General features: G+C 44.3%; 1 protein-coding gene across 2 annotated transcripts in view; it reads right to left on the reverse strand.

The window, feature by feature from the left end:
- Nucleotides 1-15847, reverse strand: part of Matn2 (matrilin 2) — a 112947-nt gene that overhangs the window by 23977 nt on the left and 73123 nt on the right. For both annotated transcript variants that reach the window (XM_075961220.1, XM_075961218.1), the window contains exons 6-8: nt 12086-12208; nt 4321-4443; nt 248-370 (exon numbers count right to left, since the gene is read on the reverse strand). In XM_075961220.1, the coding sequence (XP_075817335.1) occupies nt 248-370; nt 4321-4443; nt 12086-12208 (369 nt within the window). The remainder of the gene's footprint in view (nt 1-247; nt 371-4320; nt 4444-12085; nt 12209-15847) is intronic.

Consider the following 15847-nt stretch of genomic DNA (forward strand, 5'->3'; position numbering starts at 1 on the left):
ACTCAGACAGTGGTTAAAATATGAGTAGATTCAGGTGCAAGTGCTAAGCTGAAAGAAAAACAATCTCCCTGTCCCTCATATGGATTCTCTTCATTATTACAGCTCAACCTTTGACGCGGGTAGTACTAACACTGGATGGGTTATAAAATGCAGGAAACCCTGAAGCTATAGAAGGGTATGGCTGCTAAGAGCCCAAAGGACTGCGCATGGACCCCACCCCATCAGCACCCACCCCGGGCACACTCACGGCTGCAGGTCTTGCCATTGGAGTCCAGGGTATAGCCCTGACGGCAGCGGCAGTAGTGGCCTTCCTCTGTGTTGACACACTCGTGTTCACAGCCTGGCTTGTTTAGTGCACAGTAGTTGATCCCTGAGGGGAGAAAGTGAAGACCCTCCTTCAGATGCTGTGAGGCGATTAGGGTGGACTCCAGGGTTCCCACAGCCCCCATGGAGACAGCTGGTGGGTGCTGCTTGCTGAGGCAAGCCAGGAATTATCCTTCTTTCTTCAGTCACTTACCAGGCAAGGGCCAGGCCCTAAGTTAGAAGTGTAGATGCCAATGTGAGCATTGCCATAGCCCTGCCTTCAGGGTTTGTGCTCTGGCAACACAACAGAGAGGAACCAGGAACATTAGACACCAAAGACACAATCAAGTGTCAAAACCAAGTGAGGTTATTGAGGCCTCCTACACACTCCACTGCTGGTCATGCCACAAACTGGGGAACAGGGTAAGTGGACCAGGCACAGATGCAACTTCATCCGGTGAAGGCGTATGTCACAAACAATCCCACACCAGTTTGGAATTATGACCAATAGAGAGGTTATTTATTTAGAGGGGAAAAACTTACAGATCACTGTCCCGGACAACAGCCCTTTGCGCAATCAGGAAGGGAGCCTACTCGCTGGAAGCCAGGAAGCCAGAGCGCAAGTGAGGGCAGTTGCTGCTTTTTTAAAGAAAGAGAGACCACGCCCCAATGGGCTGGTATCTCAGCAGCTATTGGCTGAAGGAGCGGAAGGATCTTCCGCAACATCTCCCCCTTTTGTTTAAGTAAGAGAGTTCTAAACCTACTACGAAATTATATACAGTAAGTACAAATATCCTATTCTAACTAGCTTAAGTCTTGTATAATAAATAACTTGGCCAAGTCATCAACCCCATTGAAGATCTGAGAAGGGAAATAATGTTATGCAACAAATCACAGAGACAGCTAGCTACCTGGGCAATCACCCAAGGTCACGTTTGTAGCGTTGAAGCAACCAACTTTGGCTATGGCCTAACATAACTGACAGACCATTTTCAAAGGCAAGAAACTTTTCAAAACTATCTTACCCTGTCTTGGCAGGATATGACAGCCCTGTTTTACCCATGTACGGATACTCTGTATCTCTGTCAGTGGTTGAGGCATGGGCATTTCTTTGCCCAAAGGCCAGTTCTGCCAAGAAGAAAGGCTCCAGGTGGAGTGTCTTTGGTGCTCAACATTCTCTCGGGAATAGATCAGTGTTGCCAGGAGCAACTGTGTCTCACGACCACGAAACTCTGAGTTAGATTAAAGGCCATTTTTTACAGCTCTTTGAAGAGGTTGAAGATTAACTATCTATACTGAATATAATCTCTATGTATCTAAAGAACCTGATTAGTCTAACTATAATTGACAAACTTAGACGACTATTGATCTATATAATTCTCAATACCTATTTAACTTAAAGACTAAGACAATGAACAACTGTGCAATGAATGAGGACAATATGACCTCCAAATAAAAACAATGTACAAATATACAATGCAATATGGTAAATATATATCAATACATAAACAATATATAAGTATCTTAATCAGAGGTAGAAATGTACACTGCAATATGGTAAACTTATACAATATATATATCAATACAATATATATCAATACATAAAAAAGGTTTTAAACAGAGGTATGCCAAAGTCAGATGTCAAAATTGTTAGATAATAACTGTCCTTGTGGGGCTGGAGAGATGGTTAAGAGCATTGCCTGCTCTTCCAAAGGTCATGAGTTCAATTCCCGGCAACCACATGGTGGCTCACAACCATCTGTAATGAGGTCTGCTGCCCTCTTCTGGTCTGCAGACATACACACAGACATAATATTGTATACTGTATACATAATAAATAAATAAGTATTTTAAAAAAAATAACTGTCCTTGTTACGTGTTCGTTCATAAAGTTGGAGGCTGGCTGCGAAGTCCGTACTGAAACCATGAATGATGACCAATCCTGCATATCAAGTTATGATGTCAGATGAATGGCCAGAGAAGAAATTCCAAAAAATATGGAAAGGTTAAGAATGTTGAAGCGGAGAGTCCAAACTCTTCATTTAGGAAGTCCAGGTTCAGAGAAGTAAAAGGAGTCAGTCCTAAGTGACATCGCTGGTGTGAATGGCTGTGCTCGGATGGGACCTCATGACTCGGAGCTCAGAACAACTGGGGAGTTCACGCCACTTTTAAGGACGCTGTTTCAGCTATGATGAGCCCCAACCTGAGCACTAGAGTCCAGAATCTCCAAGTCCACCCCCTGGACCACATCTGTCATTGACTCAGCCTCAGAGTCTGCTGGGGTTCCAGGCTTTGCATCACCACCTTTGTGGTCAGTGTTTGACCGACGACAGCACTCACTGTCCAGGGGGAGGTGACAAGGGAGACTGAGTCCTGGCCAAGGGCTTTCCTTCAGGATGACGCTGCCCTGAACTACTTTCCCCATTTTAATTGGATGATATTGAGTACTCTCAAAACAGATTTGTTTTTAATTAGATTTGAAAACAGCCACCAGCCTCCTGTTTCATGTAAATGGCTCAGTGTCTGGAGGACCCAGAGCACTTGGGAGATCTGAGATTCCTAATTACAAATCTCAGATTTTAAGCCAGACACTTTGCTTCCCTCTGCCATGTAATGCTCTAGAGACCACGAGTGCTCCCTCCCTCTCCCAGCTGCCTGCTATAGTGGAAGACTGAGTGCAAGCTTTAAGCCAGGGTGGCTCTGACAGACTGACCTCAGAGGTCCAGGCCAGGGCTCGCGGCAAAGACAACAGAAAATGCAATGACGAGGAGGAAGATTGAGAGATGGGCGGATGAGAACGCCAGCTCTGATGAAAAGTTCTAGTTCTCCTGGACTAAAAAAGCAACCAGAGCCCCTGGCTGCACAGGAAACGGAGCTGTCAGATAAACATCATCATGATAACCATCAGATAAACACGGAGGAGCTTGAGGGACCCTGGCAGAAGTCACAGTCTACTAAACAGCCCATCTTGGGGCAATGCCTGTCCTTGGAGCCTTCTCTTCCTGGGGTGCCTCTCCGGTGGAGTGTGGAGGGGTGGCAAAGGTGAATTTTGGAAATCCTTGAGGTCTGGCAGGAGATTCAGAATCTCAAGCAAGAGCTCCATCAAGGCTACATGCCTGACTTGTCCACTTGTTCTCCATTAGTAACACACCAAGCATGCTATCATGATGCCTCTGTGCTGAACCAGATCTAACTATTTCCCTAAGCACCCTCATCCCCTGTTACTGATTTCCCATGGTGCACTCAGTCCCCCAAACATTCATCCCTGAAAAAAGGTGTTTGTAGCACACAGGGGAGTGGCTAGGCCCTGAAGTTGGCCTCACACATACCACTGGGCGTGTGTGGTCTAATTGTCTTCACGTTCTGAGTGCTCTCCATTGAGGCTATTATTTAACACTTGGCTGTTTCAAGGGTTTGTCTCCAGGCTTGGCAGTGGATACACAAAGTTTGGTACTTATTAGGACGCATGTAGAACTTAGTCTGTGCCATGAACAGAATGTGATTTGTTTAGAGTCCGTTTCACACATGGCTCATAGTGTTTTCAGAAGAGGTTCATGGTACATCTCACCAGTGCTTGTGACAAGCATCTGAGTCCTCACCCCATCCTGCTGATGCCCTGCTTTCCTTGAGTGTGGCTGCAATGACCTAGGGCATTACTCTCCTTCTTCCTTCCTATCAGAGAATCCAGAACTTTAATGTCCCCACACTTAGCAGCTCCTTTAACGTCCCATCTCTGTGCCTTTTTTCCTCCCTCAAAATTCCACAAACCCTAACCCTAACCCACTCCCATTTCAAGAAGTCGCTTCAACACAGACAGAGTTGCTAAACAAATCTCGTGATCAGAGCCAGTCTATTCAGTCTCTAGGAAAACATCCCACAATAGGTTCTAGTGGCCACAGGAAAATAGGAGCAGAGAACGTTAACGAACACCAGTGTCCACTGCAAACACAGTGAGCTAAGGGTCTGCCAAGAGGAGAAGCATTTTGGTGGAAAGGAACATGGTGGATGGGCACTTACTTCGGCAGGTTTTCCCGTCTGGATTCAGCATGAAGCCCTTCAAGCAGCGGCAGAAAGCGGACTTCTGGGCATTAACACACTCATGCTGACATCCGTGGTTAGACGAGGCACAGTAGTCTATCTCTGGAAAGAAAGCAAGGTCCTAGGAATCATGAATAAGTCAATATGACTAGCCATGAAAACAAGGATTCTCGGCCCCCATTTTCCCCAAGTGTGTAAAATATGGGCCTCGAGGTTTAGGTCCAGAAGAGCCCTCTTCAAAAAGCCATTTCCATGTCTTTATTATGTCCTCGTCTCAAATATCTTTTCGCATTTGTTTTTTGGTTTTTGGAGACAGTTTCTCTGGGTAGCTCTGACTGTCCTGGAGCCCATGCTCTAGATAGACCAAGCTGGCCTTGAACTCACAGAGATCCTCTGCCTCCCAAGAGCTGGGATTAAAGACGAGCACCACCACACCAGGCTTCCAAGAGCTTTTTGATGTTTTTATTTCACAAAATATTTATATACCAGTTGCTTCTTGTAAAAGCCACTGAAATTCAATCTGCATTTGGGTGTGGTGGTGCACACCTTTATTCCCAGTCCTTGGGAAGCACAGGCAGGCAGATCTCTGTGAATTCAAGGTCATCTCAAAAACAAAATATAAAAGAAAAAATTGTGTTGGGTAAGAATGGCATTTAGGTTGGTACTGGAGTTCTGAACTCTGGTCCCAACACTCAGCAGCCAGTGCTTTATGCACTGGGTCATATTTAGCTTCGTTTTCAGTGCACTTAATCGCTGATGCAGTTACCTCCACTTTTAGTTCACAGAAAGATTTTTATTAATCACAACTGAGTATCATATACTATTTGTGCCCCTTTCTGCAATAATGAAATGGCTTATATGGTTTCCTTTAGCATGTTAATATTGTACGTTGCATTGATTGAGTTTTGAGTATTAAAGCCAACCTTGAATTCCTGGGCTAAATCCCACAAGGTTATGATGCATTGCTCTTTTTGTATATTGTTGACCTGATTGCTAAAAGCAAAGACATTTGTATGTAAAATTTTCTTACAGCTTATTCTGGTTTGAGCATTAGGGTAATGCTGACTTAGGAATGAACTGAAATACATTTATCATTTATATTGAGGAGTCACTTGTGTAGAATTAGCAATAGTTATTGCTCAAATGCTTGGTAGGCTTAGTGGTTAAGTCAAATAGGTCTAAAGATATCTCGATGTATAGATTTAAGTTGTAAGTTAAACTGATTTAAGAGACATGACTAATCAGATTGCCTATTTCTTCTGGAGTAAACTATAGTTGTTTGTTTTGTTCAAAGGATTTGTCCATATCATACAAGCTATTGGCATTTTGTGTGTGGTAATATTTTTCCTTTCAATGGACCAATAGTGATTTCCACATTATTAATATTTTGGGGGGATTTGTGTCTGCTCCCTCCTTTTTCTCCTAGATAGTCTGGTAAGAAATTTAACAATTTTCTTTCTTTCGTTCTTTTTTATTTGAGACAGGATTTCACTATGTAGCTCTGGCTGTTCTAGAACTCACCTTGTAGACCAAACTGCCTTTGAAATCACAGAAATCCACCTGCCTCTGCCTCTTGAGTGCTACCATCTTCTTGTTTTTAATTTTTAAAACTAAAATAATTATATCATCCTCCTTTTTCTTTCCTCCTTCCAACGCTTCTCACTCCCACTTCCCTCCCTGTTAAATTTAAGTTCTCTTTTCCTTATCACATACATGTGTTTAACATATATGTTATATATGTGATACAATATACATACTTCTCCTTTAACAATATGTATAGATCTTTAACATATACGTGTGTATATGCATATCTTTAACACACATATATGTGTGTGTAAAACATATATGCATACTTTTTATTTAATACACACACATACACATGCACACACATCCTGCTGACTCTGTTTCACATTGCACGTGTGTGATTTCAGGACTGACCATTTGGTAGATTACCCATTGGGCTCTCCCTGAGGTAGACTTACTGTCCCACTCTCCCATTCCGTGACTGCCTGTGGCTCTTTGTCAATGGGCGGGGCCTCATGAGATCAGCCCATCTATAGGGTGCCTCTTGTTCAGATCTTGCTTAAGTCATTATTATTTGCCTTTTTGCTTTATTTCCTAATTTATTTCTACTTATCTACAAGGTTTTATTTTGATAAATTGAATGTATAACTAGACAGTTTTATTAAAAAAATAATAAAAACTTGATAATTACAACAACGAGAAGAAACTTGTCCTAGATGATTAGTATGTTATGAAAAAACATACTTTTGAGGTTTCAAAAGCCTACATCAGGCCCATTCCATTGTCTCTCTCCTTGCCTGCTGCCCGAGGATCACGATGGAAAGCTCTCAGCTCCTTCTCCAGCAGCTTGGTTTCCCACCTGCCACTGTGTTCCCTGTCAGGATGCTAATAGACTAATCCTCTGGAATTGTAAGCAAACCCCCAGTTAAATGCTCTCTTCTATAAGGGCTGCCTTGGTCACGGTGTCTTTTCACAGCTATAGAATGGTAACTAAGACATCAAATAAAGGCGGAAGGAGAGAACTAACTTAATAAAGTTGTCCCGTGACTATATGCCATGGCACACTTAGCCCTGCATTCACACATCATAATAAAAATTTTAAAAAATTAGAGCCAGCAAATGTCTAGACAAATAAAGATACTTGCTGCTAAGTTCTCCATTCTTGGAATCCACTTACACCTTAAAGTTGTCTTGGATCTCTACATATTTACCTTGGCACACACACATATCTACACACACACACACACACACACACACACCAAAACAAACAAACAAACAAACACAGGCTGGAGAGATGGCTCAACGGTTAAGAGCACTGGCTGCTCTTCAGAGATTCTGAGTTCAACTCCCAGCAACGACATGGTGGCTCACAGCCATCTATAATGAGAGCTGTTGCCCTCTTCTGACATGCTGGCATGCATGCAGATAGAACACCTTTACACAATATAAGTAAATCTTAAAAGGCCCAAACAAATAAATGTAATACTATTTTTAAAATTTAAGGTCTGGAAGGAAATGAAACAAACTATGATTAATGATACTTGTCTCTGGCTCATAGAGTATAATGGTTTTATTTTATATAACTTCATTTCTGTAAGAATCAGTTGTCTACAATAAACTTATTTTACTTTTGTAATAAGAAATAAATATATGTGCTCATAATTACAAAACTAGTTGCCATGGAAAATAATAAATAATATAGAAAAAAGAACAGTGTAGGAGGTATCCAGAGATTTAAAACAAAAATCAGTGAACATGGCTAAGAATACTATATATAGCCAAAGATGTCACTATTAAAAATCCAAAGGGGGGCTGGAGAGATGCTCAGTGGATAAGATAACATGCTGCTCTTGCAGAGATGCCAGGTTCAGTTTCCAGTTGTTGAATGGGTCTCAACAACCTGTCACTCCAGCTCCAGGAGATCAACTCAGCACATACACACCCACAGACATGTCACCCCACCCCACCTCCTATGCTATGCATGCACACAAAGTGAGTTTGAGACCTGGGGTAGTTTGAATGGGAATGGTCTCTATAGGCTTGTATATTTGAATGCTTGATCCCCAGTTAGTGGAACTGTTTGGGAAGGACTAGGAGGTGTGGCCTTGGTTGGGGGAGATGTGCCATTGGGGCTGGGCTTTGAGGTTTCAAAAGCCCATGCCAGGTCCAGTTCATCCTTTCTCTGCTGCCAACTTGTAGACAGATGTGAGCTCTCAGGTATTGTTCCGGCACCATGTCTGCCTGCATCTCACACCCCCCACAACTCTGCCCACCATGATGATCATGGATGAACCCACTGAAACTGTGAGCAAGGTCCCCATGAAATGTTTCCTTTTAAAAGTTGCCTTGGTCATGGTGTTTTATTACAGCAACAGAACAGTAGAGTTGAGGAGACTTCATACAGCCACGGAAGGAGAAGGATGCTAGAACATTATCAGTAAGCCACAGCCTCATGGCAATGTATAGATGAATAGAAATAGGTTAATTTAAGATGTAAGAGCTAGCTAGGAATACAGCTAAGTCATTGGCCAAACAGTGTTGTATATAATATACCTTTTTTTTTTGTTTTTCGAGACAGGGTTTCTCTGTGGTTTTGGAGCCTGTCCTGGAACTAGCTCTTGTAGACCAGGCTGGTCTCAAACTCACAGAGATCCGCCTGCCTCTGCCTCCGAAGTGCTGGGATTAAAGGCATGGGCCACCACCACCTGGCTATAATATAACTTTTGTGTGATTATTTGGGTCTGGGTGGCAAACACAAACACATTTACACAGGACATGGCACATTTTGGCTCAAGCACACATTGGTTGTGCTTGGTGTACTGCCTTGGCTACAGTACCTTCTATAGACAATAAGTGTACAGTTACCAATTGGATGTGACTTCAGGTCTACAATAGAGAGTTGACTTGGCAGAGGACCCAAGTTCGGTTCCCAGCAGCTATATGCAGTGGTTCACAAACCCCTATGATTCCAGCTCCATGGAATCCAACACCACCTTGTGGACTCTGCGGGCACTTGTGCTCACGTGGGCATTAAGTACCCCCATCTCCCATATACACACAAATATTCTAAAAAAGGACAATAAGTCTTCTAAAAATAGGGACTGAAATGTAAATTAATTTTTTTTTAATTTTACTCATCTTTTGGAAGTGTGTAAGAACTGGATTTTTTTTTTCTTCCACCACAGCAGCGGCTACAGGAGGCTGGGACTGTGACATATCAAAGGTACTAATAAGGTAGCTGCCTGGCAGCTTCCTGGCTGGCCCCCATGTCTCTGTCCTTGTCATTGGCTGTCTGTCAGCTCTTTCCTGTCCTGCTGTAGACAGGAGACTCCAGGGTTGTATCTGCACAGGCCGGCTTTCTCTTTACTTCTCTTACCCTTTTCTGAGAGCTTGGAGCATCTCTTCTCTATGGCCAGGCTTTCCCATCTGGCTCCTGTACACGCCCCAGGATGGTGGGAATGTGGCCTTTCTAGAGGGCAGTTCTCCCTAGTGCTGGCCTGGACCCTACAGCTTTCCGAGCATTCTTCTCTGCCCACGCACTGGACTGGCCAGCTTCACGGTTTTGCCTCTAACACGGTCTGAAGATAGCTGAGCTGCTGGCTCCCAGCCTAGCTGGTGAGACCTCCCAGCTGGAAGAGCTCTGCCCTGACTCCCAGTCAGACCTCTCTCAGGCTCCCACAAGGCAGTTTCTACCTCAGGATCTGACGGCCAAGTTCCTTGTCTGTACCACTCTAGGGTCTAGAATAGGGTCTAGTTGTAGGGGACGTGCTGAGGCAGTGTGGGAGATGGTGTTGTTCTGGAGAACAGGGTGGGAGTGAGAGCCAGGACTCCTCAAGGGAGGAAGTTCTGAGAGTAGACAGGTATGTTTCCCTGCTGCTCTGATCACAGGACACGGCTTTCACCTGCCTTCGTCCAGCCTGCCTGCGTCACACGTGGGCCTGGGTTACAGTGACTCAGCTGCTTGCTCTCTGTGGTGGGACTTGGTTCCCACCAACTTTCAACAGAAAAGTCTTGAGTTTGTATGTACTTTTATGCTTAGTCAGGACATATGTTTTTTTTTTATTTTTTTATTTTTAAAGATTTATTTATTATGTATACAACATTCTGCCTCCATGTATGCCTGCACACCAGAAGAGGGCGCCAGATCTCATTACAGATGGTTGTGAGCCACCATGTGGTTGCTGGGAATCGAACTCAGGACCTCTGGAAGAGCAGCCAGTGCTCTTAACCACTGAGCTATCTCTCCAGCCCCGTCAGGACATATGTTACATGCCCACTTATACTGAAATTTTTTGGGTTAGTGTGTAGGTGTTCATGTGTGCACATGTGTATATGAATGTGTGCACGTACATGTGTTTGGAGGTCAGAGGTCAACATCGTGTATCTCCTTCATTTGCTGTCCATCTGATTCTTTGGAGTCAGGGTCTTTGAATGTGTAGTTCACCCATCCATCTAGACTGGTTGGCCAGTGAGCCTCAGGGAGCCTCCTGCTTCCACCTCCTCAGTGTGTGCCCCCCAGAGATTCAAACTGCATTGCTGGCACAGCAATCACCTTAACAATTGAGCCCCCTTCCCAGATGCCAGTATCACCCATTGTTCATAAAATCATAATTAGCACCTGACAATTTGATCAATCACTTCTACAGATGATCTCATTTAGTCTTTGAGACAAGAGTGTGGATTATCATCTCCTATTGCAGTTGAGGAAACTGCAGCATGAGGTTTCCCCCAAGATCACCCAGGGGAAAGGCAGAGATGCCGCAATTGACCTAGGAGCACAGGGTCCCTCTTTGATGGGGATGCTGACTCATGGGCCCGACAGCCACAGCTCCCAGCCGCAGCGACAGCCTGACTGTTGTTCATAGTTCAGAATGTGGTTTCTCGGGCATGGGGTGGGAAGAGGTGGACAGCGTCTTGCTGAGAACTGCTCAAGTTTTGTACAGAGAGGAGGGGAGCCTGGGAGGAGAGCAGCCTACTCAACCTTTCTACTCAGACTAAGAACTGTGCAGGAGCTGTGTGCTGGGCGTGGAGGTCTAAATGCCCTTCTGGTGCTATTGTAGCACTGCTTTCCTTCCCGGGCAAACCCGTTCGTGTGGCGAATGACAGCTCACTTTAAAATCCAGCCATGGCCTGTGCCTCCTTCATTTGGGGCTCCAAGAACATGTTTTGGATGTAACGTGCCCCGACCCTGGGGTTTGAAGCTGTTGATATTAAGGAACTTAATGAAAGGAAGGATGCTTTTGAAAACATGTTCAGAAGTACACACTGGATGTACCTATAAAAGATGGAAGGCACACAAACTTTTTACAAACTAAAATCCTATTTTGTCATTGATCTGGCTCTGGCTGTCCTGGAACTCCATTTGTAGATCAGGCTGGCCTCGAACTCAGAGATCCACCTGCCTCTGCCTCCCGAGTACTGGGATTAGAGGCGTGCACTGCCACCGTTTAACTCTTATTTTACTCTTAATTGTTATTGAACCTCATTAAAATGCCATGGGGCCCTAAGACTTCTGAAGCATGCATCTCTCCCGTGGTCTTTCACTGTACTGAAGACCCTTGCACCTTTATTTTTTTTTTCTTTTTTTTTTACTTAGCTTCTTTAGTACCTTGCACCTTTAAGAATCCTTCTGGCATCATTTTTAAAACTGGGGTTCATCTTTAGTTTGTAGAATTTCTGTTCTAATTTTAGAAGTTCAAATCAATTTCAATATTTATGCATATAGCTAAAGTCAAACAGAACTAAAAAGACGAAGGTTCACCTATCCCCACCACACCCCCAAGAAACCACATTCAATTCCTTTCAGTTCAGCGATTCTCTGGTCCTTACATGGACTCAGAGCTGGAGCCCACAAGCCACAAAGCTTCAGTGAAAATAACCCTCAGGCCCTGTTATAATGATAGCCACAGCCACGCTGAGGCAGCATGTGGGACAGTTAGCATGCTCGCAGATGCTGGGAGAGCAAGCCCGCACGGAGTCCCCAACAAAAAAATGCCTTCAAATATTTTGCCTGGAGACATCGAGACCAAGTAAGCCACAGTCTTAGGGTGATTTAGAAAGGCCTGACAGAGAGGAACAAGGGCAGAGCCCCATGACTTAATATGTGATGATCCATACACGGGAGAGTTCTAAGTCCCCAGTGCCCACAGCAATTTCACTCTGTGTGTGTGCGCGTGCGTGCGTGCGTGTGTGCGCACGCATGTGCATGTGTGTAACTTACTTGTGCATGTTTTCTTATCTGGGTTGAGAGCAAATCCCTCGTGGCACTGGCACAGGTAGGAACCTTCAGCATTTACACACTCATGTTCACACCCATGATTTCCTGAGGCGCAGTAGTCCACAGCTGCAGAAAACAACACACGGTCACATCTGGTTAGAAGCGCAGAGAAGGGGACAGTAGAATGTCAGGATACCTATAACAAATACAGTTAAGAGTTTAATTGTCATCTGCTGCAAAATGCATGAATAAATGAACAACACCCCGAGATCCCCCTCAGAGAAAAAAGAACCAAGATTTTTTTGATTAGGTTTTCATTCCTGAAGATGGACAGATACATTTAAAAGTCAGAGAAATGCTAATAAAAACTATCACAGGGCACGTTTATACCTACTGAACTGGGGGAAACAGAGATAAGATAAACCCTAACAGCAGCTGCGGGTGTGGCTCAATGACAGGGCACTTGTCGCACATTCAAGAGGCTCTAAGACAAGCACAATAAGAATAACTCTTGAACTTCTCTTTCACCTCATAAGGTAAAATCAACCCCTATTCAGAAGCTATGGAAGAGTGTGCAAAGTAACAATGCACAGAAGCAGCCACTGACGCCGAACACCACGTAAACAATTCTTGTTGTTGTTGTTTTTGCTTTTTTGAGACAGACTTATCTGTGTAATAGCCCTGGCTGTCCTGGAGCTTGATTTAAAGACCAGGCTGGCCCCCAACTCACAGAGATTCACTTGCCTCTGCTTCCCAAATGCTGGGATTAAAAGCGTGCACCACCACGCCCAGGTCATAACCAGTTCTTGATAAACCGATGCTTTCCTCTCCTCTAAGGCCTCTGGGATTTGATGTGACTGAGACAGTCGGAGCCCCTGCGTGCTAGACTGTCTGTACACACCTCACCCTATGCAGTCTGAGCCCCTGAATGCTAGACTGTCTGTACACACCTCACCCTGATGCAGTCTGAGCCCCTGCGTGCTAGACTGTCTGTACACACCTCACCCTGATGCAGTCTGAGCCCCTGCGTGCGAGACTGTACACACCTCACCCTGATGCAGTCTGAGCCCCTGCGTGCGAGACTGTACACACCTCACCCTGATGCAGTCTGAGCCCCTGCGTGCTAGACTGTCTGTACACACCTCACCCTGATGCAGTCTGAGCCCCTGCATGCGAGACTGACTGTACACACCTCACCCTGATGCAGTCTGAGCCCCTGCGTGCGAGACTGTCTGTACACACCTCACCCTGATGCAGTCTGAGCCCCTGCATGCTAGACTGACTGTACACACCTCACCCTGATGCAGTCTGAGCCCCTGCGTGCGAGACTGTCTGTACACACCTCACCCTGATGCATCCTTGCAAGCAGCTGTGCTGTTACACCTGTCCTCTCGAACACCTTTGTTCTTCCACTGACCGTGTGATATGTCTATCAGGCGTGCGCTGTCAAGGTGTGGTCTGTGAACTGTGTACATCAACAATCGTTTGCAAACTTGCCCACCTTATCAGTCCTCAGATCCTGCCCTGCACAAGTGGAATCAGAAATTCTGGGTGTGGGAACCTAGAATCTGTGTTAACAGCCCCTAGGGGATTCTGATGCAGACTAAATTCTAATAGTCCCTGTCAAAAAGCAAGAATATACTATACAAGCCATACAAATTAAATCAGCAGCTTTGGAGAATCTTGATCAAAATTACAATGATTTATGCTATTATAAATATAAAAGATTGGAATATTTTTCATCAATATCAAGGTTTCTGACTCTAGATTATTTTTCAGAATTTTTCAAATCCTGTGCCTACTTAAAGAACTCCAAACTGAAAAAATCAGAATGGGAATTATTTAAACAACAAAGATTTTAAATATCATATTTTTCAAATAAGCCTATTTAACATTTTGAAAATATTATTAAATATAACTGTTATTAAATGTACACCTGTCTTTAAACAAAAAACAATTAAAATACAATTGTATATATGCAGATGTTTGGGGGTGTAGTTGTTTGTTTTGGGTTTTATGGCAGAGACAGAGTCTCAGAATGTAGACGGGTTTGGCCTGGAACTGTAGCAATGCTTTTTGAGTGCTTAGATTACAAGCTTATGCCACCACGCCCACCCAGCTCCATGTGTAGCCCAGGATATCCCTTTTTGGATGGTATTTTCCATTCCTTAGCAGCCACAGGCCACTTTCATAGACAAGCTTCTCCTCGGCCTTGATTCTCATGCTGTTTTATTCTCTGCATGCACACCTGTCTGAACTAGGGAAAGGCCGGATTCAGAGACTATAGGTTCCTAAGACCCTGGTCTATAAAATCTCACGGTATCAAGGCTATCATTGAATCACTACCAGGCCACTTAGGGATGGCAGCCCAGACCAGAACTTGGCGGTCGAATGTGAAGAATCACATTTCCACTGACCCTCAAAGAGGTGTAAGGTCCGGATAGTTCTAGTCCACTCCGCTCAGGCATACTTCACCAAATATTTTGGATTCGTTACATAACTTCCTTAGTTGCAAAACTGCATTTGTGAAAAGCAAGGCCGAGGTTAGGGGCAGATCATGGAGCTCCTCTTCAAGTCAGCAACACCTCCACTGTTCCAGCTCCTCACCGACTCCACCAAAATCCCTTCCATCATCTCTGCCTGGAGTCTATGTGCACCTCCACAGACGGAAAGAACACAGTAACTCCTGGCTGTCATCCCTTGTCTAGGCAGATCACAGGGGGCTAAGGTTACAGAATCAAAAGTGAGCCTTGCCACATCCAGGCTCTGCCCGATGTGTGATAAACAACTCAGCTGACCTCGGAGATGAACAGCACATTAGTGCAAAGCAATAAAGGCCAAGCTCCCCATCATATTCTGCAGTTCCCCAATGCACTTTCTCCCTCTCTCTCCCCTCCACAGCCTTAGAGAGTCATTCACAGACGTTTTTCTTGCCCTTAGTTCTTCCTGCTTTCTCTATGTGGCTGAGAGTAACGGCTCAGCCTTCCACCCACTTCTCATTCCACTGTTCATCCCTAGGCAGGAAACAATCACTATCATGGCTATTTTCACAGCCATGACCAAGGCCTAGTGCACACCAGGAACTTTACTCAGTAATTTTTCCTCTCAAATCCTCTGTAGTAGCTGTCATGACTCCTCATTGTGGGTGAAAAAAAAAACCACACTCAGAGATTACATGAAATAAAGACGTACTTCACTGAAGACTGATATGTAAGGCTTGAAGGTCCAGATGCCTTCAAAACAAGTAAAGACACATAGCCATTTAAACTCATAAAACCTAAATGAACATTAAAAGGAACAAGGGGAAAACATGTCGCTTCCTGCCTGCATTGTTGGCTTTCTAAGCATTCTCTTCTGCACTGGGCTATTCTGCTCTCTCTCTCTGACATGTTTTTGCCTTGTCCCATAATTCCAACCTTGCTTTGTCCAAAACTCCAGGCTATCTTTCCTTGAATCCATTCTCATCTCTTTCTGTCACTATGACATCATTCTCAGAGTCTTAGAAGTTCAAGGTCATGAAGTTTCAGGTGTGTCCAGCCCAGGATAGTCAAGATGTGGCCCAACACAAAATTGTAATCTTACTTAAAACACGATGAGGTGATTTTGCTTTTTTGTTTGTTTGTTTTATGGTATCTTATAGCTCCCGGAATCTCCATCTTTAAGAGTGGTGTCTTTGTTCAGCTGCTTCTGTAACTTCTAATGATATTTTACTATGCTCTGTCTCTTGGAAACACTTCCACCTCCATACCATCCCTGCCCATCACA

The sequence above is a fragment of the Microtus pennsylvanicus genome, chromosome 2 (assembly GCF_037038515.1).
Source record: "Microtus pennsylvanicus isolate mMicPen1 chromosome 2, mMicPen1.hap1, whole genome shotgun sequence".
NCBI lineage: Eukaryota > Metazoa > Chordata > Mammalia > Rodentia > Cricetidae > Microtus > Microtus pennsylvanicus.